We start from the raw sequence: 24,114 nt of genomic DNA on the forward strand, positions 1-24,114 counted from the left end.
AAATCTCAATTACATAGCATTATTTGTTTACCAGCCTGCTAAGATGGAATTCTTATAAGGTGCCCTGCAGAGCAGGGTCATAAATTCTTAATAAACTGCAGTGCAGACCTTTGTGTGGTACTGACCTAAATCCTGCAGCTCATCTGAGCACTACACTCATTTCTTTAAACTTTAATAAGCCTCTATTACACATATTTAACAGGTTTTCAGAAACCCCAAACTAAACATTGTCCACCTGCATATTTCTGTACCAAAACATGCCTCGACACGGTCCTGTGGATGAAGACGTGGGTTAAGATGCTGTGCTATCAGTCTAGGACCATCTGCTGATGTGTTTTATATGAGGAGTAAACCCGCATAGGCCCTCCAGGCCAAAGGCACAGAGCACAAGTAATTAATATGCCTAGGTTAATGAGCAGTCCCAGCATTGCCTTTGCTCCTCTGACTGTCAGTATGTGCATCTTGGTACTCACTGTACTACTGCTGCTGCTGGAGTGTAGAGACTATCCCAACATACAATGCCTTTGCCCAGAGTGGGCCTGTGGCATCTCCTGCTTTGTTAGAGATATGGCCCTAAATATAAACCGCTTGTGTAAATAAATAAATTTGAAAAAACTGCCACCTGGCAATTATACTGCTAATTAAAAGGCAAAGCACTCTTAATGGATTCATCTCTCAGGAGGGATGTTCCTGTCTTCACACAAATGCACTGCCCACTCTTCCTAGCTCTCCTATCTTTCCATCATTCTCCTCCCCTCTACCCCACGTCCGTCCCTGGGAGCCCTGGCTGATGCGCTACGGGTGTGTGTTGCCTGGTCTGCTAGTGTTTTGGTCTCTGCTGAGAGATAAAGGCTAAGGGGGACAGCTGGATGGGTACAGAGGCTGGAGGGGTCCTCGCTCTTGGCAAAGACTTCTGTTCCAGCAACCAAAGCTCTTAATTTATTCATACTTTGAGTGCTTCAAACCACCAAATCCCCAAATGGTGTATACACATACAAACATACACATAGGCAGAGAAAAAGATAAAGAAACAAGTCACTACAAATAGTTGAGGTTGGAAGAATAAAACAGTTAACTAAATCCAACACATCCATACACATGTGCCTGCAGAGACCCAGCCCAGTCAACAGTCGTGTTTGCATGCAAGCACACACACACACACACACACACACACACACACACACACACACACACACACACACACACACACACACACACACACACACACACACACACACACACACACACACACACACACACACACACACACCCATCTGTTTTCTTTAGGGGATTACAGTGTTTTCATTAAAGTGAATAAGCATCTTCAAAAGCGGTAGTGAGGCATAAAAAAAAAGTCACTTTCCAGAACGGCTTATTCCCTGTTCAGATGATTCAGATGCAATTAGGTCAGTACAGGTAAGACTATGACTTTGTGATAGATGTGGACCTGTAATATTAAGGATCTTAGGGCACCTTAAATAAAATATCACACGTAGAGGGTTCTTGGAGTCCAGCAGCTCATTATGTCAGACTGAGGGAGAGATCTATGCTGAGATCTGGATGCAGATGTTTCCAGCATATGTTGGCATAATTGAATCCCCCGCTTGTGCCGAAAATCGGACAAAGGTAATTGATATACCTCTTACGCCCCATTTGAGTATGAGCTAAATTTATGGTGAAGCTCTCTATAAGCTTTGGGCTTTTTTGCCGTATCAGCATATGTGGAATATACTCCTCATGTGCACGCTAACAACCGGCTAAAAAGAAGCTGTGATGTAAAACTACATGATCCATAAATTAATTATTTACTACTGCCTTGTGTAGGAAACCCTGTGTAGAGGCAAATATTTAAACTATAGTGCAAAATAGACGAGAGGAAGACAAAGACTGATGCCTCCAAACAAACCAATGTTATTAAAATCCAGCAAACATGTCAAGTCAGCACAAGGCCTGAAGAGCGACCATGTTCTTGGACAGAACTGGAATAAACCAGCAGCTGGTTCATTTCAACCATGGAAGCAAGCAGCATCTCAAGTGGAGAGAAGATCATGTCTTGTTGCAAACATCACAACTAAACTCTTCCACGATTTAACAACAAAGTGTATACATATTTCAGACATGGAGGCAATAAGTCTCTGCCGTAGAGATGGCACATGAATAAGTTGGGGGATAAATCATGTACAGTGTTTCCCTGGGGAGTTGTACAGTGCAAGTATTTAAGTGAAATATGAGGCCATGGATAATTGAATGCGTGTTTCCCTATGTCATGGACCATGGTCTCTTGGGAAAAGGATATATGTGGAGGGATGATGGAATAGGGAATTGGGGAGTGGGAGATGGAAGGATGAGAGAGAGGAGGGGGAGTGTTTGAAAGAAATTGGTAAAGACTGGTAAGGGGTGTCTCATGAATAACACAAATCAAAGCAGTTGTTCACATCGGAAGGACTCTGCTGTGTGAGCCTTTTACTTGGATTTGATCTTTAATGTGCAAATGAGACGAAATTAAATTAATTAAAAAGGAATTTCATGTAGTGAAAGTTGTTTAGTTATTTTTTTAGACATGGATTACAGGAACATTGGCACAGAATACTCCAAAAGTAACGTTTTCTGCTATTTGAGTCTTTAAATCCGGCTTACGTGCACCGCGGTTAAAAGGACATTTAAAAACAAGGAGGGGCTGTCAAGATGTAATCAGTATGAAAGCTTTGCTTTTTCTAACTCTGAGCACTAAAGCACGCAGCAATGTCAGTTCCTTCTGCAACACAGGAGCAGAGAACAAGTTGTGCATTTGGATAATGAAAAAGTTTGTTAAATTCTAGCTCAATAGTGTCAACTTGTGCAATGTAGTCAGAACATCCATGACTTAGAAGATAGTGAATTTAATTAATTAATGTCAATTAATGACCACCACTATGATAAAATGCATCCCTTGTTGAAATATAACTGAACATTGTGCTCGAGGGAGGAGCCTTAGTGAAAAATGTCCCCCCATCTTACAACATCTGCATCTGCTGATATCTTCCGACGAGGTGCATTCGGGGACCGTCAGAAATGAGTGGACATTTAGGCTTTAAAACAAGGTGTAAATGACCATGTTTAGAGTCGAATATGAATGTCGGGGCTTGTGGACACCTAGATGATACCACCGGAGCAGTATGGAGGCATGTTATGTTTTTTTTCTGTTTTTTTTTTTACATCTGAAGATAAGTCCCTAATATCTTCAGTTGTATTATATTTGGCTGCTACGCTGTTTACCCCTGAAACTCCAGCAGTGTTTTGTGCACTCAAACACTTCACCCACCCCTCCAACGGCATAGTGGTGAGTAGATAATGAGGGAATTATCATTTTTGGGTGAACTATTCTTTTTAAGATTTTTCTTACTCAGAAACTGAGTAAATTCCCCTTATCGTTTGTGTTGCTGCACTTGTTGCTGATTTATCAGACCCTGACAGTGACACTACAATTCTGGTTATATATTGGTGTTGCAGGCACAAAGGTGTAGTCTACATCCAACCCTTGGGGACGAAGGTTCATTAACAACTTACATTGTCAGCGATGGTGCGGCCCAGCTTGTCCATCCTTGATCCTGCCTCCGCGATTTTTTTGGCAGCGCTGATGACATCAGACGTATTCTTCAGTGGCCCTTTTCCTCTGGGGAGAAAAAGTGGAAGGATCAGTCACAGTTTCTGATCTACTGCAGCCTCATTCAATATGCAGGATGAGCATCTCAGTCATGGCGCAGCGGTTGGTTTTGGATGGTTGTTTTTCAGTTAGCGACAAGTATGGATAGAGTGGCATGACTTATGGGAGTAGTTCAGGGAAACTTCACAAAATAAATGTATATGCCAACAGACAAATGATGCTACAAATGCAAAACAGTAGGCACCATACTGTTCAGTCAGAGAAGAGAACGTTTTATAACCCATTGTAAAAAGTGCAGAGAGGCAGCCTTCCCTGTCAGGGCTGGGACCAGAATGGGACGATGGAGCTGCTGCTTTCACCCACCCTCTTACAAAATAGGCTATTACCCCCATTTTTCAGCAGTTAAGCATATGATAGACAATATCTATTGATAATGTGCTTTTAAAAAATGCCAGCACTGGTGGCATTTTTTCTGGTGAAAACCCTGATTCAAGGGTCCATCGTATTTTAACGAACACCAGCTTTCACATCACAAACAAATTCTCAATTCAATCTAGTTTTCCCTTTTATTCAAGCAGCTTTGCAGAGTTTATTAGAAGCAAATTGGATTGGTTTCAGGTCTATTGGTGGAGATAAATTGGCTGCCCCCAAAAACCCTTCACTCTTGCACACACAAACAAGCAATGTATTTGCATTGTCATTTTCATCCAGGTTTGGGATTAAGAAGGAGAACCACAGAAAAGAGGGGAGAATTGAGAGTATAGAGATGAGAATATGACTCAACTTTCAGGCACCATTCATTGTTATAACATAATACAGCCGTTCTTGACCCTTCTTAAGCCAAACAAAGCCGGTCCCAACATGGGTCAGCCCAGTCCAGTCCAGCCCTGACCTGATCCACTGTAAAGCTTGTCAACCATTTTCCTTTTTTTTCTCTACCCCCACAAGGGACTCTGGGACACAGTTGGCAAGAGGCACAAATTGGATTCAAAGCTGCTCTCTCCAGGCTAAAAAATGAGCCATCCAACCCAGAACAGATGGAATTTTGTGTTCTGTTCTCCCGCTTCCTCTTCCCTCCCCTCGCATCTCCAACCCTTCCCCTCCCTTGCTCTGCTATAAAGCACGTCGGGGTCCTAGGCCAATGCATCAGAGCACATACTGGAATCTCTCTGGGGGCAAGTCAACCCCCGGAGACAGATCTAGGGGCACTGTGCGGAGTACTGGGAAAAAAAGACAGCATGAAGTGTTTTTAAATTGAGTGTTCCTAGTATAATGTCCCAATAAAATAAACCCCATCACATCATGGTGCTTAAAAGACAACAACCACTGATTTCGTTCCTATAACACCACTTGCTTTAGCCCTAAGAGATAAATGGCTAGATTCCTCGCCATTTCCAGCTCTGTCTCAGTGATATTGTGGCGACTGGGAAAAGCACAAAGAGAACATGTCAAGAGACAGGAAAACTCTTGACAAGGACACCCGAGTAAGATTTTTTTATAGGGAATTCATACATGTAGAAAGGGCTGGGAACTTCAGGTCTGGTGACAGCTGCAGGCCTCCAGATGGGTGTAAACCACATCAGACCGAGCACTCCACAGCACAGAATGCTCCGAGACAGGTGGCTCCCAAATATGTTGCATGCATCCAAGCCACACATGCCTTATTCATGAAAGCTGCCACACAGCCATAAGCGATGCACGAGTCAACGAGAATCTCTCTCTCTCTGTGCAGCTTTGTCAGGAGAGAGGTCCAGATCAATTACCTCATACAGCATTAACCTTGGCAGGGCTTTGTGCCAGCTCAAGGTTGAGGGGGCAATAATTTGGGCGTGGGCTGAATTAGCCAGCGACTGACCTTCCATGTGCTACTGCCGCATGCAAGAGTGGGGGCATAATATGAAGATATATATTCAGCCCTCAGACACACAGCAGGATATATAGACTGCAATCCACAGTCTGAGTGTGCCACATAAAAAGTTCCAGTATTAGCCCATAAATTAGCAAACTCTCCAGAGTAACTGCACTGATAACACAAGCAAAAGAAAATCCTTTCCCTTGGGTTTCTTCTAGAAACTCTGTTTCAATTACGAATAACCATTCTGGCCATATTGACATCTCTAAGGTCAAAGATATTAAAGCTTACAGTTGTGTACATCACAGGGTAAATATAACAAACAATTAAAATATTGTTTTCGAGAAATTAAAAACAACTAAAAACAAGCTTCCTTGGAGTGCTTGACAACTCACACAACTGATGCCATCTGTTAAAAATTATCAACAGCCCTAAGATGGAAGCAGCATCATTTACATTTCATTTACATCCGTGTCTATAGAGGTTGTAATATAAAAAAGAGCTATTCATTTTTTATTATTTGGATGAATAGGAAGCAAATTACAAATTGCAGGGTTCTGTGTAACCTCAGTTAAAGCCTGGCTGTGTTATTATTTTTAACTCTGCTGCCGCTCTCCAGAGTTGTACTTCTTTGGCCGAGGAGACAGGATCTTTGACCCATTCAGAAGATGAAGGCAGAGTGGCAGAATTTCATCATCATTGCGGATGTGACTCAGAGTCGGGCACAAAATGTCCTCTGAGTAATTCACTTGAAATTTTAAAAAGACAGTCATACAAATAGTCAGGCGCAAATATATTCAACCAGTTAAAATGTCCTCACATCCTCCACATACACAAACACATTTTCACAGCATGAGCTGCTCACACAGACGCATAGAAATGCTGTTCAATAAAACAAATCTCAGTAATCCAGGTCATATTTCTAATATATTATATTCATATTGTGCAATACAAAGCATGTGAACTTAAGGTTCTTGAATATGTTTTACCTCTCATCTGAAAAACCTGTAACCTGTTCACAAGTGGACAGCTCTAAGTTCTGATCACTCAGACCATATTTGGAGGTCAGGGTAAATCAAAATGCTTTTACATGCTTGTACATTTATTCAGATTTTTTTCAAAAGGGTAAAATCTTATTTCATTGTAAAGCTATGTGACTCACATAGATTCACTCAGCCGCTCCTGGCTCTGCTTTCTCTCTGTCCCTCTCTCAAATTGACACACACCAACGCACACACAAAACACATCGACAGTGGACCCATCAGTATATAGTCAGACTAAAGACAGGTTAAATAAACAGCATAATTTGGTCTGAACAGGGCTACAGACATTTAACCTACGCAGCCGTTGGCACCTGTAGAGTTGTTGGGGTCATGATTTGTGTGTGTTTTATTAAACTGCATCCATGTGTACACTTAAAGCCCGGTAACACGTTGGCCCTGTTCGTACCTGGCATTAACATGAGTCATGGGTGATCAGATCACAAGTGGACAGCTCTAAGTAAGTCGGTTCACAACTGGCATTAAAATCAGAGCATCGGCTGCTCATTGAAGTCCAGGTGGCTACTTTATCACCACATGTCCTCAAATAGTGACCAGGACCTTCATTTAACTCAACTGCAAACGGTAGCCGGCCTTTGAGACAGGCTTGTATTATTTCCATTTCCTTGTGTTTGATATATATAACTGGCCATATTTTAATAGGAAGCCTTGTTTGCCCTCCTCTCTCTGCCTGAGGCACGACTGCAGTGCATTCCCAAAAACACGCATACAGAGCGAGCTGGGCGGAGAGGTCGTGGTGGCCATGGTGAACCAGGTGAAGTGAAGAAAACCTGAGTTCACAACAAGTACACTTTTTACTGGGAGTGCAATAAAAAGTGAAAGGCCAATTAAGTACTTTGTAATTTTGAAAAGAATTGTTCAACAAACTTGTCGAAAAGCTATATTCACACCCATTTTGTCCAATTTCCCATCATATTTTACCAAACCCCATCGTGGTGGTTAAGTGAGGTTGATTCTAGTACGGACCAAATTCACACACACACACACACACACACACACACACACACACACACACACACACACACACACACACACACACACACACACACACACACACACACACACACACACACACACACACACACACACACACACACACAATTAATTTCTTTATAGTTAAAACATGTATGAAAAGAGCCAAAATGAACACTAAGCGGTGTCTGCCCTGGGTTTGGTGGTAATGTGGCTGTTCTAGTACCACTCTGGCATGGGCAGATGTTAGCTTAGCTACTGTCTGAGACAATCCAGTGACCCCACCTTCTCCATCTGCAGACAGTGAATCACAGCAGCAGCAGGAGGTCAGACTGATATCTGTTCTTCTTACTCTCTAAACTTTACTCTGGAATATTGTTTATTTTACTGACATTTTACATTTGTATCCAGTGACGCATTGAGTTAATAGAGTCTTTGCTGTGATTGCTATAGAAACAGTCTTAAATTGTCATGACAGATCCAAATCATGTTTTAAGAATAAAATACAATATAACAGAGCTTCCTGCAGTAAAATAAAAACCAAAATAGGAAACCAAATTTGGCCTTTTAAAGCCCAAACTTTTCTCCAAGAGGCTACTTATTCCCACTCACTACTCCATAACCCGTGCACTATGTGTCTCCACATGAGTGACAACTTTTGATCAGATCTTGCCTCCCCGCTCTATATGCAAATAAACACGTACATCATTGCTGTTTTCAAAGAACAAATGTGTTGCTGTTTTTAGCTGTCTGACAATGACAGACGGGGCCATAGTCAGCGAGAAAGAGAGAGAGAGAAAGAGAGAGAGTGAAAGAGAGTGAGTGAGTGAAACAATGTAAACAAATCTGCAATGAAATAAGATTTTACCCCTTTGAAATAATAAAAAACAACAACAGAATAACAATATGTGGCGGTCAATGTTAATATTGTTTTAGTGACCACAAATAAATCAATGTATGGAAAAGACTGAGAAGTATAAAAAAAAAATTGGTTGATTCCTGTCGGTTCATTATGAAATCTAGTTGTGAACCAGAGGAAGTCAGCTGAGCAGATTGTCCTTCAAGGTGGCCCGGGACACATTTGGGTTCATACAGCTAAAGAACGTGGCCACATGAGTCTCTTATGACCTCTGTATGTGGTGAGTGATCTGATCTCAAATGTATCCTTGATGCGTCTTCTGTGTTTTTACACTTGTACTTAGAGCTGTCCACTGGTGATTGGATTACTCGCCATGCTTCTACATCCTGAAGGCCAGTGTATTATCATAAGAAAAATAAAAAAATCTTGCAGAGAGATAAGATGCCAACTTGTTTGGTTCAGTGTAAAAAAATCGAAAACAGCACAACATGGGGCCTCCTTAATGCCAATATAGTGGGATCTCTTGGATTTGTGACTCCAATGACTCATACTGTATATGACCTCAATGATTGTTAGGGTGTTAATGGCTCCACAAGAGGTGTGACTTCCCTCAAGTCAGTCAACACTGATGACGCCTTTATGGCCCTGTTAAGACGTGGTACTAACGTCTGCCCTGAGAGATCCAATCAAAAATGTTCAGCTCTAAGAACGTCTGTTCACACCTAGCAATAGAATGTGTCCTGAATGAGTCTCTTGTGACCGGATGTCCCCCGTTCTATATGCAAATAAACATGTACACCATTTCTGTTCGCAATCACATGAGTATTAAAGATGTGTGCTGTCAATATCGTTGTGTTTGAGAAGGAAAGATGGAGAGGAGAGAGTGGAGCCAGGAGAGGCTGAGCGAATCAATGCTAGTAGCTTAACAATGAAATAAGATATTTCCCATTTGGGGGAAAAAAGGAAAAAAAGGAAATCAAAACTGTCTGTGAGTGCTGCTATCGTGGCCACAAATAATTCAATGTATGGGTACTGAGAAGTGTAAAAATACTTGTGTAGGTGGTACTTCACAGCTAAAGAATGTGGCTGCATGCGTCCCAAAGTGATCAGATCTCAAATTTCCTTTACCAAAAACAATATTCATTACTATATTTTTCCTGGAGTGTATAAAAGTCTGGTTTATCAGTGTCACTTTCTTTGGCAAAGGCCTGCCAGAGGAGAAAACCAGTAGGATTTTAAAGCTGCTGAGCAAGAAGCATGGGGCAGCAGGGAGCTCTGTGAGAGCTTGAGAATCTAAGTACACTGCATTGCTAAAAGCACCAAGAGTTCATTACACTTGTCTATCAACACAAGAGGGATTACCGAACTAATATGTCAAGGGGAAAGAATTCAGATGCATTATTTTTAATAGTTATAATGTCTGATGTCTGTTATATTCTGTTATGATTCTTAAGAGGTTTATGAATAGTGCCTAAGAAAATAAAACAATTACAGTAGAGTAACAATTAATTTTGGAGTGACAAGCCTCTGTTTATGTTTTGGTGAGGGTGATACCTCTTTGTTGGCATTTGGTCACATTTTGTTTGAAATGAAAAATGTCCCCATTGTGGGACTAATAAAGGACTTCTTATTCTTATTATACCCATGTGATTTTGATTAAAATCTAAACATTTTTAATCCCTCTTAAATTTTTTTTTTTGGGTTACATTAGAAATCGTATCTGCTTTAATCGATAGTTAAATATGAACCAAGTTTGTGAGTTTCCTGAAAATACTGACAGCTTGAAACCACAGAATCTTCCACACATTCTTCTTTTAGTAGAGGCCGATTTTGTAGGAGTATTTCCAGCAAAGATGTTTCATATTATAGCAGGACACATTATGATTCTGGAGATGGTTTTCCAACCATTTCTCTGCCATCTTTATTGTCTCAGCAAACCACTGACACGGGCGGATAAGGCCACCCTGTAGCAGCTCTGCGTTTAAGATTTACAGTGCTCACCCAGCTGTATTCATGAACCAGAGAGAGGGAGATTTGATGCACTGCTTATGGTTGTGCATATTAAGATTAGGGAAGGATGGAAAAATAATCAAGAAGAAAATCCTACCTACAGTGCTGCTTAAGGAAAATGAAGAGCATTGATGCATGAATAGTAGTATTTTACTGGATGCATAGCATTGTGCAGATATGGGCAAGTGCTTGGAAACAAAAGTAAGCTTATTGGACGATGTTGGGTGTATTTGACACAGGCTTAACTTAAACATGTGTTCTGTCTTGCAGGCATTTTGCTTGAATTGCACAACTAGAGTAATATTAATGTGAGGAGAAGTTAAGACGGCACATATACATATATATATATATATATATATATATATATAAAAAAGGACAAATACACAGACTAAATTTTGGCCGACATCAATCAAAGTGATTATTTAAAATGTATAAATCATTAATTAAGATGAATTGTAAGGCAAGGAAAATATCTAAACTTTGGCTGTGGGAGGGAACGAGCTTGTCAGTCAAAACTCACCTGGTGAAGTCTGTCATCTCCATCATGATCATGCACATCTGCTTGGCCAACACAATGATGTCATTGCCGCTGTCATCCCACTTGGATACCTCGGCATCCAGCTTGCTCTTCTCTTCTTGGAAGCTAGCCACCTGTTCTGCAATCTGCGCCCTCTGCTCCTGGGGCAACTGGGCCATGATAGCCTGAAGGAGGAATTATGGAAAATGTGGTGGGTTAGCACACTATACATCAACATACTGTGAGTGAGGCCATTTCTGTGTCTCCGGGGCTTTTTGTTTTACATCATTCCCTATGGTTTCCATGGATGCACAATAGTTTTCTTGCCAGGCAAGTACCCGAGCCACAGTTGGACTATATATTGCAACACTGCTGTGTTCCTAGTTTGAGTTCTAACTATACTCTCTGGACACTTTATGTTCACCTGAACTACCATACTACTCCCTTATGAAGGTTATAATGCTCAGTTCTTATTAAAACATTCCGTTATATGTTACATAGGTAGGTGTTGTACAAAACTGCAATATAAAGGATCCAAATGGGGTTCACAGTAACTTAGAAATATACAACCTCTCCTGAAAAAAGGAAATTACATTGATCTCTGAGCTTTGGGCCAAAGAAAAAGATAAATATAAAGCATTTGTTTAGCAGTAATTAATATCATCGGCAAGCGTGTTTAGCAGCATTTCTATTCATCCTGGCTGAATGTTCTATGGACAGTTTCAAAAAAGGAAGTCAGACATTCAGTGAATGAGGTTGCGAGGCTGAGGAGGGCTGAGACACGTGAGAGCATGAAATCAAATATCATCACAGGAGCGTTTATTCCCTTACTGGTAAATAAGACCCTCAACTAAGCTTCAGTAAAGCTGTTCAGGCGAGTGCAAAGATGAAAAAACACCCCCATCTGAAAAAATAAAAAAACACCATGGTGGAAATGTACTGAATGATCATTCGCCCATTAGATATTTTCAAGATTAAATTATTACTCTATTCCATTTAGGATTGTAAATCACTCAGAGTTGTCCCCTCCTCCCCCCTCAAATACATTCAAACGCCTGGCATCTCATGATCTATTACGAGTCTTCTCAGGTAGCTTTCAACATGTCGCCTAACACTGGTTCACACACAAAACAGAATGTGGGGATAATTGAAATAACTCTAAAATGCTGATTGAGATGAATTCACTGTGGCTACTCGAGAGTCACTGCATGTATTAAACAGGAGGGAGGAGATCATGAGAAGATCATAACTCTGATATCTTGCTAGAGTCTGAAGTATACCACTGCAGTGTTTCCCAACTGACGGAGGGTATGAGTCAAATTGATATGCTGTTGTATAAGCTGTAAAAATGAATTACTTTATAAAAATACTTGGGTCTCATATTCTGTGTTGGTAACATGCCAACTGTGGATGATCAATAGCGTAGGAGGGTGGGGCATTTTGAAAGAAAAACTGTCTGGTACATTAACATGAGTGTACTGTTACAAAAGGATCATAAATTAATCTGAATTCTAATAAATCTAAAAATTATATGAGTACTGTTCTACAGCCTAATGTATATGGCATCAAACTGTAATGTATTTTATTGTACAGTGTTTACATTTTCCACTACATTGTCAAACATTAATTTAATCAAGTTGAATGGCAATATTCAACTCAATAACTGAACATATATTAAAACTTGTAAGCCAATATTCAACTATCCTCAACTAAGCTTCAATTCTGTGGGCCACTAGTGAACGAATCACCTAAATACGTACTGTACGTTCAATATGTATATTTCTTTTGCACTTATCTCCCATTTCTCACAAGCTATCATTGATGCCATATTAAGAGGCAGGGCATTAGACTCAGTAATATCTGTAAATACTACGAGAAGCAATTTACAACTTACCCGTGCACTCTGGCCAGCAATAAGCTGGTCATCCTCTGTCTGCACGCTGGTCCTGCTGCGAACATCAAAGTCCTCAGTTTCAAAGTCGGAGTCGTCCAACTCCTCTGGAGTCTGTAATGGCACAACAGAGAGGGAGGACGTATTAAAGGAAGGGTACAGGAGGGGAGACGGATCAAAAGAGCCAAATGTATAGGGTGGGGAGGGGCAACAAGAGAAAGGGTAGAAAAGGGAGAATTGGTCAAAGAAAAAGCAGTAAGCTTTGAGTAATGAACATAAAATAATGCTGGCATACCATAGCCTTTTGAGCACTATTAAATAAGCAGTCTGTTTATTAACAATGAGAAATACCTTGGCACTACGAGCCACAGCAGGGTCAGATAAATGTCTTCTTCCCTATAGTACCCCATGGTACTAGAAACTGCAAAGTCTAAATGTATTCGCAAATCAAGTGTAACGTGCTGCCTGTGCATTTTGAGAGGGAAAATGAAGGTACGGGCTGGTATGAAACACATTAGGAGCAAAATGCTTCAGAGTTCCATCTGTCGCTCTCTGTAAAAAAAAAAAAAAGAAAAAGAAAACGGGTAAGGCATGAGTGGCCTTCTTCTAGAGTGTCGCTACTTCATCTCCAATTCTTCACCTCTTCCCTAACATTGAATGCAAAACAAGACACGAGCAACTAATTCCCCATAAATATTAATACTAAAAAAAAAATCCATCCCAACAGCTCATGCTTACTGTGAAAATCCAACACTGACTGACGGGAAAATGTATTTCGTTGTGATATGGGCACAGGAAAGATGATGTGGACAGATTACGGAGCATTATCACACCTCTGCGGTTACTTGTGCTTATCAAGCTGTCTCAATACGTCTCTTCTGTAATGGATTTGGAACCGTCACATCTAAAAATAGCTGAAGGTCTCTGAACAACCTTACATTCCTTTATGCAATGTAGAGATGCTCTTGTTCTCAAAGGAATGGGGGTACGGTTTCAGAAAGCTACAAAGCTGTAGTGACTCATAGGCATCTCTTTCAACCCAGACAATGCTGTTCAGTGGGGCAGAGATATCACCTGCTGTGGCCTGTGCAACAGATAACCTGTGGACGTGGGAGGCTCTGAAATGATAGTTCATGGTGAGCACCCAATGGTAAATTGCTGTAGAGAAGCAACAGCAGTTATGCTGTTTAATAAAATGAAGTGTTGACGAGGTAAATGATGCCACAGTAAATTAAATCTGAATACTTCTTTTCATGATTAGGCAAAGTAACGTCCAGCAACTCCAGTGTGACTCTGGAAGCTGAAATACCCAGTTTCACCTGGATCCACCCACTAGAGGGGTTCTAATACCATTTTTCCCTTCACGATACGGACACCTGGACTTTGTGCATCGACCGATAATGACTTAAGATCAGATACCAAAATAACTAGTACAACTAATTTTGAAATTTTGAAATTGCGTACTTGCTGATGCCCAACCAAACATTTTCCTCAATATACGGGACATTTACGATTCTGGTATTAGATCATTTCTAATTAACACAAAGTGCAAAACATAACTAGACAGTAGCTGTGCAATAATAAAAGAAAACAACATAGTTAAAGTCACAGTTTCATGACTGGAAAATCGTATCTAGCTTTTCTGCCTGCTGATGTACATGGACAGAGTATAACCCTCATTGTTTTTCTTTGACATTCTGCTCATTACATCTGTGAGAAGAGCACTTTCTTTTTTTGGGGACACAGCCGGGAGAAACACCTTGTGGTGTAACGTACTTCACAAATCACAAGGTAACGACAGCTGTCCCCTGTATCTTCCTGTCAGCATCTTGCTGACTTTGAGACAGTTCAATGTCTGGGAGGCATTTTCTGTGATGTGACTGTGGGTGAGGAGAGGGTCCTGACCACCAACATAGACTGTGTCTGCACCACTTAGAGAGGTTAAAGACTTGTCTATCTTAAGTAGCCCAAGCCACACACTTGTCTGTTCTGATTTAATAGTAGGTCACTGTGCAGTGCGAGCAATGAGGGTTTATAGAAAGATGGATAGAGAGTGTGTTCTTGTGCGTTTGTGTGGACTTGCCCTGTAGAGAAGTTGTATCATAGTGTTCTCCAGCTGATTTGCAATATTTGAGATCTCTTTGGACTCATTGCTCAACGTTCCTAGTTTCACATATGACCTGTGCCATTAAGGGACTGTTCAGCCAAACAAAGCATTATGTTTTTTGATCCATTTCTCTGATCTCATCCCAAACAACAGCAATTGACGTTAAGCATTAAGAGATTACTGTGTAGATGCTGATGGGAATTCAATAACCATTTGCCACTAAATGATCAGCTAAATAATCACCTCTAAACCGGTGGTGATTACCTCTCACACCTGACCAAAAATCTCAGGAAACTGGATCATTTTTCACTTTAGATAATGGATGAAGTCTGAGTTGAGCCTCATTGCTATCTCCTGCTCTCACTTAATGGCCAACTGAATCTGACAGATTAATTATAAATAAGCAAGATTTTTCATAAATCCTCAGGTTTCTTTAAACACATATGCACACCTACACACACACCCACCCACCCACATAGTTCAGCCCACTCAGCCCGCCCCACGGGTCCAGTGTTTTCAGCTTAATCATTCTGGATAACAAGAGCCGAGCTGGGGCAGATGGATATTGAATGTATTTCTCAGTCCGACTAAAAAATGCTAATTAAAACCCCCATCTTAAATCAATTGCTTATTATAATGCAAATACTGCATAATGGTCTCCCTCTCATTTGGTTTTTGTCTATGTCTGTGCAGCATTATTAATGAGAGCCCATGCTTAGTTTTAGAGCACTACTGTCAACACAACATGTGCTGTCAAGACCAACGATTCAAATTAAAGTGTTGAAAATAATGGAAGAGGGCATGATACAACCAACCAGCACATTGTAACTCATCGCAGTAAATACATAATTGGGTACTGTTGGACATGAGGAGCAGTTTAGACAAATCAACTTACTTACTAGTTAAACTATACCATCTTAAGAACTATCAATTTCTCGCTACAGTGCATTTTGTTGTCAGTCACTTACATAACGCTTCAGTGGTACCCATCCACCATCTGTCTCAGTTATACTTCTACTCAAGCAAAGGCCATTAACCCACAGACAACTAAGACTGTTAGACTAGATTGCAAGTCTGGTCAATTAGGTCGGCTCTTGCCTGAGACAAGTTAATCATTGGCTTCTAGGGCTGCACGCATATACAGTTTCTCACATACCATTAAAAACAGCATCTGGTGCTCCAAGACCAAGAGCCATATTATACATTCACACACACATTAAACTACTATAACCAAGCACTGTTACAATGTTGTGACCTGTGTCGAAACACTTCAAATTAAACCACATCAAAATGAATACTGCCCATGAATAATGAATGTTTATCTTTACACAGGGTTTGTGTTTCTTTTAGGGCGTTGCAGCTTCTGAATGTGATCAAAAGGAAACCTTGCTATACGTGCAAAAACATCCAGAAATAAAAGAGAATTATTTACTCAACACATTTAAAACTCACTCCATGCTCCAGGGACAAAAAAGGTAGATAATGCAAATGCAAATGGATTAGGGAAGAGCAGATGACATCATTAAAGATTAAAAACTGATTTTCACACTGCGATGAGCTCAAGAGTCATGTTTGAAAAATGGAGGGGGAAAAAAAACTGTGCAACTTACTCGGATCATGAGGACAGCCTTGCGGATGTCGCGAATGCCATCATACACCAGACGGGATGCGTCAATGAACTCGTTCTCGTCCACAGGTTGTGAAGGATTTGAACTCAAGGCCTCCACCGCACACTCCACTTGCTCGGTGAACCGTGGCATGACTGAAGGAGGGTGAGATGAAAGGTTGGAAGAAGAATGGAAAAACAAAAGAGAAAAGAAACACAAATGAAAATCCACTCCATAAACTCTGAGAGAAAAGGTACAGAAGTAAAGAAAGCAGTTTATAAGACAAACTATTAATATGCCTTGAGTGAAGCATAGCATGTGTCACATTAATATTTGAAATAAAACTTGAAGACACACAGAACAATACCTTGCATAAACCTACCGACAACAACCCCGTTATTTTCATACAGCCAACACAGAGGCAGTAGGTTTGTGTAAGCAATGGCAATAAAGTGAGAATTTACATCTCTTCCACGTCTAATGTTGACAAAAGGAAATTTGTTCTATTGATCTATTGACTGCCTTATATGGTTGCAGGGCAAATATGGGAAATGATGAAGGAAATAGATCCCATTTTCCAATAGAAGGAATCACAAAGCTGTCCCAGAGGACATGAATTTTAACAACAGCTCCAGAGGGCTCTCCAGCAGCACATCTGCAATAATAGTATTTCTGATTGAGGATTAAAATTTAGATTCAGGATTCAGCTGGGCCTTCGTGGGAGAGGAATGGATGTAAGGATGCAGAGAACAGCAGGAGTAAGAAACACAGGGGACCAGGGTTTTGTGCTCACAGGTTGTTGATAACCTGCAGGCTTGTGTGGGAAAATTCAAATAGGTGCTGGTGTAGAGACCCTGTGAAATGTTCACTCTTTTCACTATATTTTATTCTGTCACATAATGAAGACAAGATTTCAGTTTTCATTCTGTTGTGAAATATATTCATGTTTTTAATTTGTCTATGTTTTATGCATTTGCAACTAAATTCATACATGAATATCCAGCAGCATACACAACATTCCCTGTTAATTTTAATCAATGATGAATGAAAGGAATAAATACTTTAAAAAACCTACAAGTTTCATAAAACTTGATTCAGGTTCAACAAACTAATACTTACATATTTCTATTCATATACTTACTGTACATTTGTTACACAAATGCACGTGCATGTCAGAAATTCTATAATTAAAAAGTGACTGTTGAGTTTTAAGCTGAATCTCATCACTTTACTGTTGACATGGTGTGAAAGAATCTGACAAGCAGTCTGTGTCTCCAGATAGCGTCACCTCTCTGAGCCTATGTTAAAATCCAACTTGAACTACAACAACTACAACTGAACAGTGCCTGCTGTGCAGATAAATAGTGTCAGTAGAGTCAGACCTGGTTGGATCTCACGGCAATAATAATAATATAACTGAACAGTCAACTTCACAGAAGGAAAATACACTTTTCTATGCCAAGTCAGTGCATATCTGAATTTGTTTTGGCAATTTAATGTGACTAATATTTCAAGTAACAATAAAGATTGAACTAGCCTTTTAAAAATAGACTTCTGAGGAACAAGAAACAGCACTCATATCTGGGTGTGGCTTAGGCAGTGACAAAAACACTTAAGCAGGCTAGGATAGATGTGTTCAGATCATTTAAAGGAGACATATTCTCATTCAGCTTCATCATTTAAATTTGTGTTATTTGTTTAAAAGATTAACATGCTCTTGTTTTCTAAACACATCAGTTCTTCATACTGTCCATTGCAGCAGCTCCTCTGATTGGCTAGCCGGCCCACTGTACTGTCATTGGTCAACTGCTATATAAGGGGGCATGCCAGAGTAGCTTGGCTGATACAGACACAAAAACCTATATAATATGCTGAAAAAATGAAAAGCAGGTCTCCTTTAGGAGATGCTGCATTCATAATAAGCGATTAAGTACCAAAACCTTCAAGGCTGGATACCAGTTTCACTGATAAAGACCATGGAAGGAATTAAGATAAGAAATTGGGAGGAATGTTCAACCCTGTTCCTCGTCACACTGGGACAAAACATGGAATCCCTGCAGGGAAATTTGTATCTGGTTTTATGTGTGTAATCCACAAATATGGACACATCCATTGTTGAAAAGCAAGTTAGGTTTTACTTTTATATAATATCAGTCAATAACCCTACCCTATTAGTCAATTTTAATTGTGCATGTGCAGAATCACTAACACAAAGGCACATAACATAACAAACAAACATTGTGCAATAAATAAAAAAGCCACAATAGTACTCCTGGTGAGTCCAAGTCCAAGTCATGAAAACTTAGTCAAATGATTTAAGAACATGTAAATGCACATGTCTGTTTGGCAGAAGCAGATTTCCAATTGGATAATAATATATTTGTATGGTACCTGTGTTAGTGAGGAGCTTGGTGGCCTCCAACACTTTCTCTGTGTAGATTCCAGGTTCATAGTTGTCCATTTCACAAGTGACCACATGGACGACTCTTGCAGCTCGGCCTCGAATCGCCCCGGCAGTGCGATCCAACCCATCAACATCTTTCTCCTGCAGTGCGATGACACACTTATTCACATCCTCCAGGATGTGGTTCTCTGGGGACAAACGAACATAATGCTATGAGTGGCATATATGTCTTATTAGTTTAACACGTTGCTCCAAACATGCCATCAGCCTGCCTCAACTTTAAATGTCATTTTCATTTGTTGATCTGAAACACACTTTAATCAAACCTGGATCATCTTAATGAGAGTAAATGAGAAAATACATATATTAAGCAACACCCGTGTGTTTGCATAGGGATGAAATTAAGAGGACCACTGGGAAGCTTAAGTGTATATTGGAGAGGGCTGAAGACAAATTCTCAGACTGCTTATTAATGGGAGCCTGTAAAATGCAAATGTCCACTGTGTAAATTACAGTCTGTCCTTGGCTGGAGGTGAGAGAAGTCAGTCTGCTTAATGCTTAATGAGAACTCTTTAAGGGTATGCCTGACAAACCATTTGTGTGCTTTAACGCACAGGACAGGGTGTCAATTTCAGATGTAGTTCTGCTGATGCTTCAGTGCTTTCCTCTGTGGAAACCAATCAGCCTTGGTATGTATGGCTCTCATCAGAAAAAACAAATAACACAGATCCTTTACAGCAGTTTTACCTCCTCTTAAGAATGGTCTTAAAAGCTTTGTGCAAATCCATCTTAATTCTGACCAAAAGTGCTGTCTACCAATAAACAGTGCCCCGCCTGTTTACACATCACTAATCCAAATCATCCCAACAGTACATTTTTATTTGTCCATGCAGAAGAATACCACTTACCAGACACACAAAGGAAGTCGTCAATGGATGTTATGTCATCAACAGCATCAGTGAGGACGCGAACCTGCTTCTCCCACTGCTCCTTGAACAAATCCATATTGTCCTGGGCCACCTTACTGTTGGGCTTGGCAGCAAGGGCTAACGCTGCATTAATCACCTGTAATCACCCAATTACAGCCATTAAAGCTCCATTACAGCATAGCCCTGAGCCACAACATTTGCATAGGTTGATTGCACGAAGCCCCCCCCACTCTCCCGCCTCGATGTTGGGACTGTAGTATGAAGCCAATTCATTCCTGGGAGTGATTATAGACACAGGGTGTTTTGAAGGATTGATTGAAATAAAACTAATAGCTGCTTGTTTTGGGGGTAGAAACATCTGTGGGTATCAAAGCTCAGGATGAATGGGAGTCATTAGATGAGATTAAAAAGAGCAGTGGCAGCATAGTGAAGGGAGCTGGCACGGCTCAAAGGTACAGTTGAGGGACTGGTAGTTAGGGTGGTAAGAGGTATAAAAAGATGGGCTCAATGATGGACAAGACTTAGGGTACTGATGTTTTTATATTTTCCCCTTGCTATTTCTGACTTGTCCACTTTAGTTAATATAGTATGTATGAAAATGGAAATACAAACTGCAGGTATTTCCACTGTCTATGCAATTTCAACTACATTTAAAACTGGCATCAAAATCTGTATTTGGTTGATAGGGTTGCAACCGGATAGTGCTTGACCACATGAAAGTGGAGAAAAAAATGAACCAGCGGTGCATTGAGGGCGGACTGCAATTGGTCAGGGATGCACTGTGACAACATTGAACACAAGTATAAATGCAACTAGGTTGTCAGTCCAAATACAGTAACTAGATGGGGGCGGATAAAATAATCACACATGACTGGTCCAAACCATTAGCCCATAAACACACAAAGCAGTTACATCATGGATGGCTACCATCCTCTGTTCTTTCTTTATTTGTTGTTTTAATGGACTGAAATTAGCAAACGTGACGTGAGCTGGAGAAAGCGATCAGATCTGCAGTCTGATCTGTGAGGTGGACACTGGAGACATAATACCAGGTGTAAATGTAAACAGGATCAGATTATATCCAGATACAAAACACATTTTAATGCCAGGTGTAAATGAAGTCTTTGAGTGGCATGTTCTGTGCCCATTTTTCATTTCAGTATTGTTCAAGTTAATTATTTGAGAAAAAGGGAACAACGCCCACACAATGTTTCATGTCCAGTTTGACTGTGATTTTGTCCTACAATTGATCATTCCATCAAGGTTTGTACATGGCAGATGGGAATCTTCCGTTTTTTAAATCAGGTATTAAAATACTAAACTGCTTGTAAGTGGATCAAAAAAGTATTTTTATCAAAATGATGATTTGGTGGAAAAAACTGTAAGACTGTGTGCTGCAAAATGCTTTAGACACTGTCTATAAGCTGCAGTTTTAACATTGACAATGCTGTTTCTAGTAAGAGACAACGAGGACACATCAAAGAGTTGTATTATCAATGAACTGAGTAAAAGTCAGGGGTGCAATTGCCTGGTACCTGTGGGCATAGAACTTCCAGTTGAGATGCTGCCATGCGAACCAGTTTCACTCCCTCCTCATTGTTTGAGATGGAGCATGCCAGGTTGGCAACCTAAAAAGAAGAAGAAAAAAAAACACAATCTACTTTTAAAACACAGACAGAGACACTAACACAAATGTATTTTGAGAAAAGCAAATAGAGCAATACATAATTAAACTTAGATAAGTTCATTATGGTAGCCTGGTTTCTTCTCTATCAGAAATGGAGCAGCTCTGCAACACAACTAATCCCAGTGGAATACAAACACACGGCCAAGGATTAATTTATAGAGATGCTAAAATGATACAATACGATGCCACAGAGGGGGGAAAAAAAGAGAAGTAGGAGGGTAAACCAAAGCTAAGTGAGTGAATTGATAAAATATAAGTTTTGTATTTGTTTCCTCAAGGAAGGGGTAGTTCTCAGCAAGGAAGGGGTAGTTCTCAGCAAGGAAGGGGTAGTTCTCAGCAACTAAATCACAAGGCTGCCAGATTGCCATTACACTCCTGGAATCAGAGAGGCAAATATTCCTGACACTTTCAAAAACCGAGCAGCCGAGTGAGAGCTGGAGTGCTGAAGTAAGCAGGTCTTTGCTTTGCAAGTGCCAACATTTATGGTTTGTGAGTATATTTTCTTGTACTGACCAACAAATCAAGCTCTCCAGCAATTATTTGTAAATGTTCTTGCATCTTGCAGAGTAACAGTATGTTTCTACTCATACTCCAGAATTTAGGTCACAGACGTTGAAGATTCCCATTGGTTGGTCGGGATGTGTTGGCAACAGTTTTGAAACAGAATGCCTGGGTTATGAGGAACTGTGCCAGAGTGGGATTATCCAATAGAAAGAAAATGTGCTGAAACATAAGCAATTACAAAGGCAAAAACCAACTGCTGATTGCTTTAAAACAATAAGAAGGAGTGAAAGGTTATTGTTACAATGTGGGTCTTATTTTTGTAGTTGCTGCAAACCGATTCCCAATTTAAATGCTGAAATCTGGGTCACGCTGTAATGTAAGCAGTGACGATATCCAACATGTAAACAAAACCCTAGTTTTACCATGGCATCTAACATTGAGTGCAACAAGACTGTTATGATTGCATATGATTTTAAGCACTACGTGTTCACAGCTATAGAAGTCGGATTGGACAAAGCAAAAGCAGGTTGTTTTATTTAAAAATTTAAATTAATGTTTATAATGGACAGCTTGGTTGTAAATTTTAATATGTGTAATAATTTTCTCTTCAAAATGAAAAGATCAGGATTAGTCATTTGAATTGAACCCATGTGATCTTGTCATTGCACATGTTTTTAAGGTCTTAAGAATTAAACAGCTACGTAAAAAGCTACGATTTAAGCATAGAAATGTGGGATAAAACAATTAAAAATAGATACAGTGGTTAAAAACTTCTAAGCAATTTATATATATATATAAATCAGCAATTTTTCTGATGAGAAGCACTTATTCTAGTGCGCTGGTGAAGCACTGAAACATTGACACAAAAATATTGTGCATTACTATGCAAACCCATGTAGAGACCACAGGGAGAACATTCAGCAACCCCAGAGGAGTGGTTATGAAAAGAAAAACGGGTAATTTATTGATCGACCTGTGTTTTCTACTTTCTTGATCTTTCACGTAAACCTTTCTTATTCTCACTGTGACACCCCTGGGACTGAAGCCATTTCAACATGAAGAGACTATGGAGGTGACTGAGGAGACTTGTAAGTAAACGAACACCCTTTCACTTGCTATGCTGTACCACACATTCTAAAGTGTCAGGGAAGTCAGAGTTTAAGTCTGTGCAAACAATTACAAACAAAGTGCACCAGTCCATATTCTCAATTTTTTTTCAATGAAATTATTTTGTTTATATTAGGCTACACATATATTATTGGCTTGACTTTGCCAATAATATATTTCTTTCATACAGAGACAATGAATATGACAAATTACATCAAATGATATCTAACGCAGATACATAATGGAAGGACCATCCTATAAACATTGTGCCTATGACTTTAAAATAGTGTGTTGTTTTTGCTGCGTCATCTCTTTTACTGCAATTCTATGCACACTGGCTTATTAGAAATGCGTGAAACAACATGATGCATGTTACATAGATTTAAATGAATCAGACAGCACTGGTTGCGATCAGAAATATGTGCTCCTACTGTCTCATTATTCCAAAATTATGCATTATGAGCACAATTAATGAATCCAATACGTCTCACATATCATACTACATATCTGTATTGTTCTGAATGAGAAGACTGTAAATGCCTGGAGAATGCAGACAGAAGGCCCAAGAAAGTCTAGCCAGACAGGAGAAGGTACCAGATCGTAAATATTTTCCCTGTGGTTGCCAGGAGAGGAGAGAGGATACGAGGAGAGAAGGGGAGAGGAGGAGAGTGTGTTTTGGAGGCTAAATATGCAATGTCATCATTGTACTAAATAGAATCAGAGGTAAAAATGTGTAGCTGTATTTCTTTTTTAGTAGCCTTCGGTTGGAGACTTGATAACAGGTCAGCCATGCTTAAAACACTGACAAGAACTCTGCCTTTTCCATTTTCTTGTCTCATTTTAACAGAAAAAATGAAATAATGTCTTCTATTCTGTATATGGAAGAGAAAAGCATTCAACTTGAACATCATGTTGCTCATCGTACATTAAATAATGTAAAAGAAAAGAACATCTTAATATATTT

General features: G+C 40.0%; 1 protein-coding gene across 2 annotated transcripts in view; it reads right to left on the reverse strand.

Annotated features, from left to right (window-relative positions):
- The window catches only part of ctnna1 (catenin (cadherin-associated protein), alpha 1), a 72,784-nt gene that overhangs the window by 10,124 nt on the left and 38,546 nt on the right, over positions 1–24,114 (reverse strand). For both annotated transcript variants that reach the window (XM_035162142.2, XM_035162143.2), the window contains exons 10-16: positions 21,388–21,480; positions 19,832–19,988; positions 18,911–19,111; positions 16,523–16,674; positions 12,809–12,919; positions 10,918–11,099; positions 3,547–3,652 (exon numbers count right to left, since the gene is read on the reverse strand). In XM_035162142.2, the coding sequence (XP_035018033.1) occupies positions 3,547–3,652; positions 10,918–11,099; positions 12,809–12,919; positions 16,523–16,674; positions 18,911–19,111; positions 19,832–19,988; positions 21,388–21,480 (1,002 nt within the window). The remainder of the gene's footprint in view (positions 1–3,546; positions 3,653–10,917; positions 11,100–12,808; positions 12,920–16,522; positions 16,675–18,910; positions 19,112–19,831; positions 19,989–21,387; positions 21,481–24,114) is intronic.

This window comes from Hippoglossus stenolepis, chromosome 7 (genome assembly GCF_022539355.2).
Source record: "Hippoglossus stenolepis isolate QCI-W04-F060 chromosome 7, HSTE1.2, whole genome shotgun sequence".
NCBI lineage: Eukaryota > Metazoa > Chordata > Actinopteri > Pleuronectiformes > Pleuronectidae > Hippoglossus > Hippoglossus stenolepis.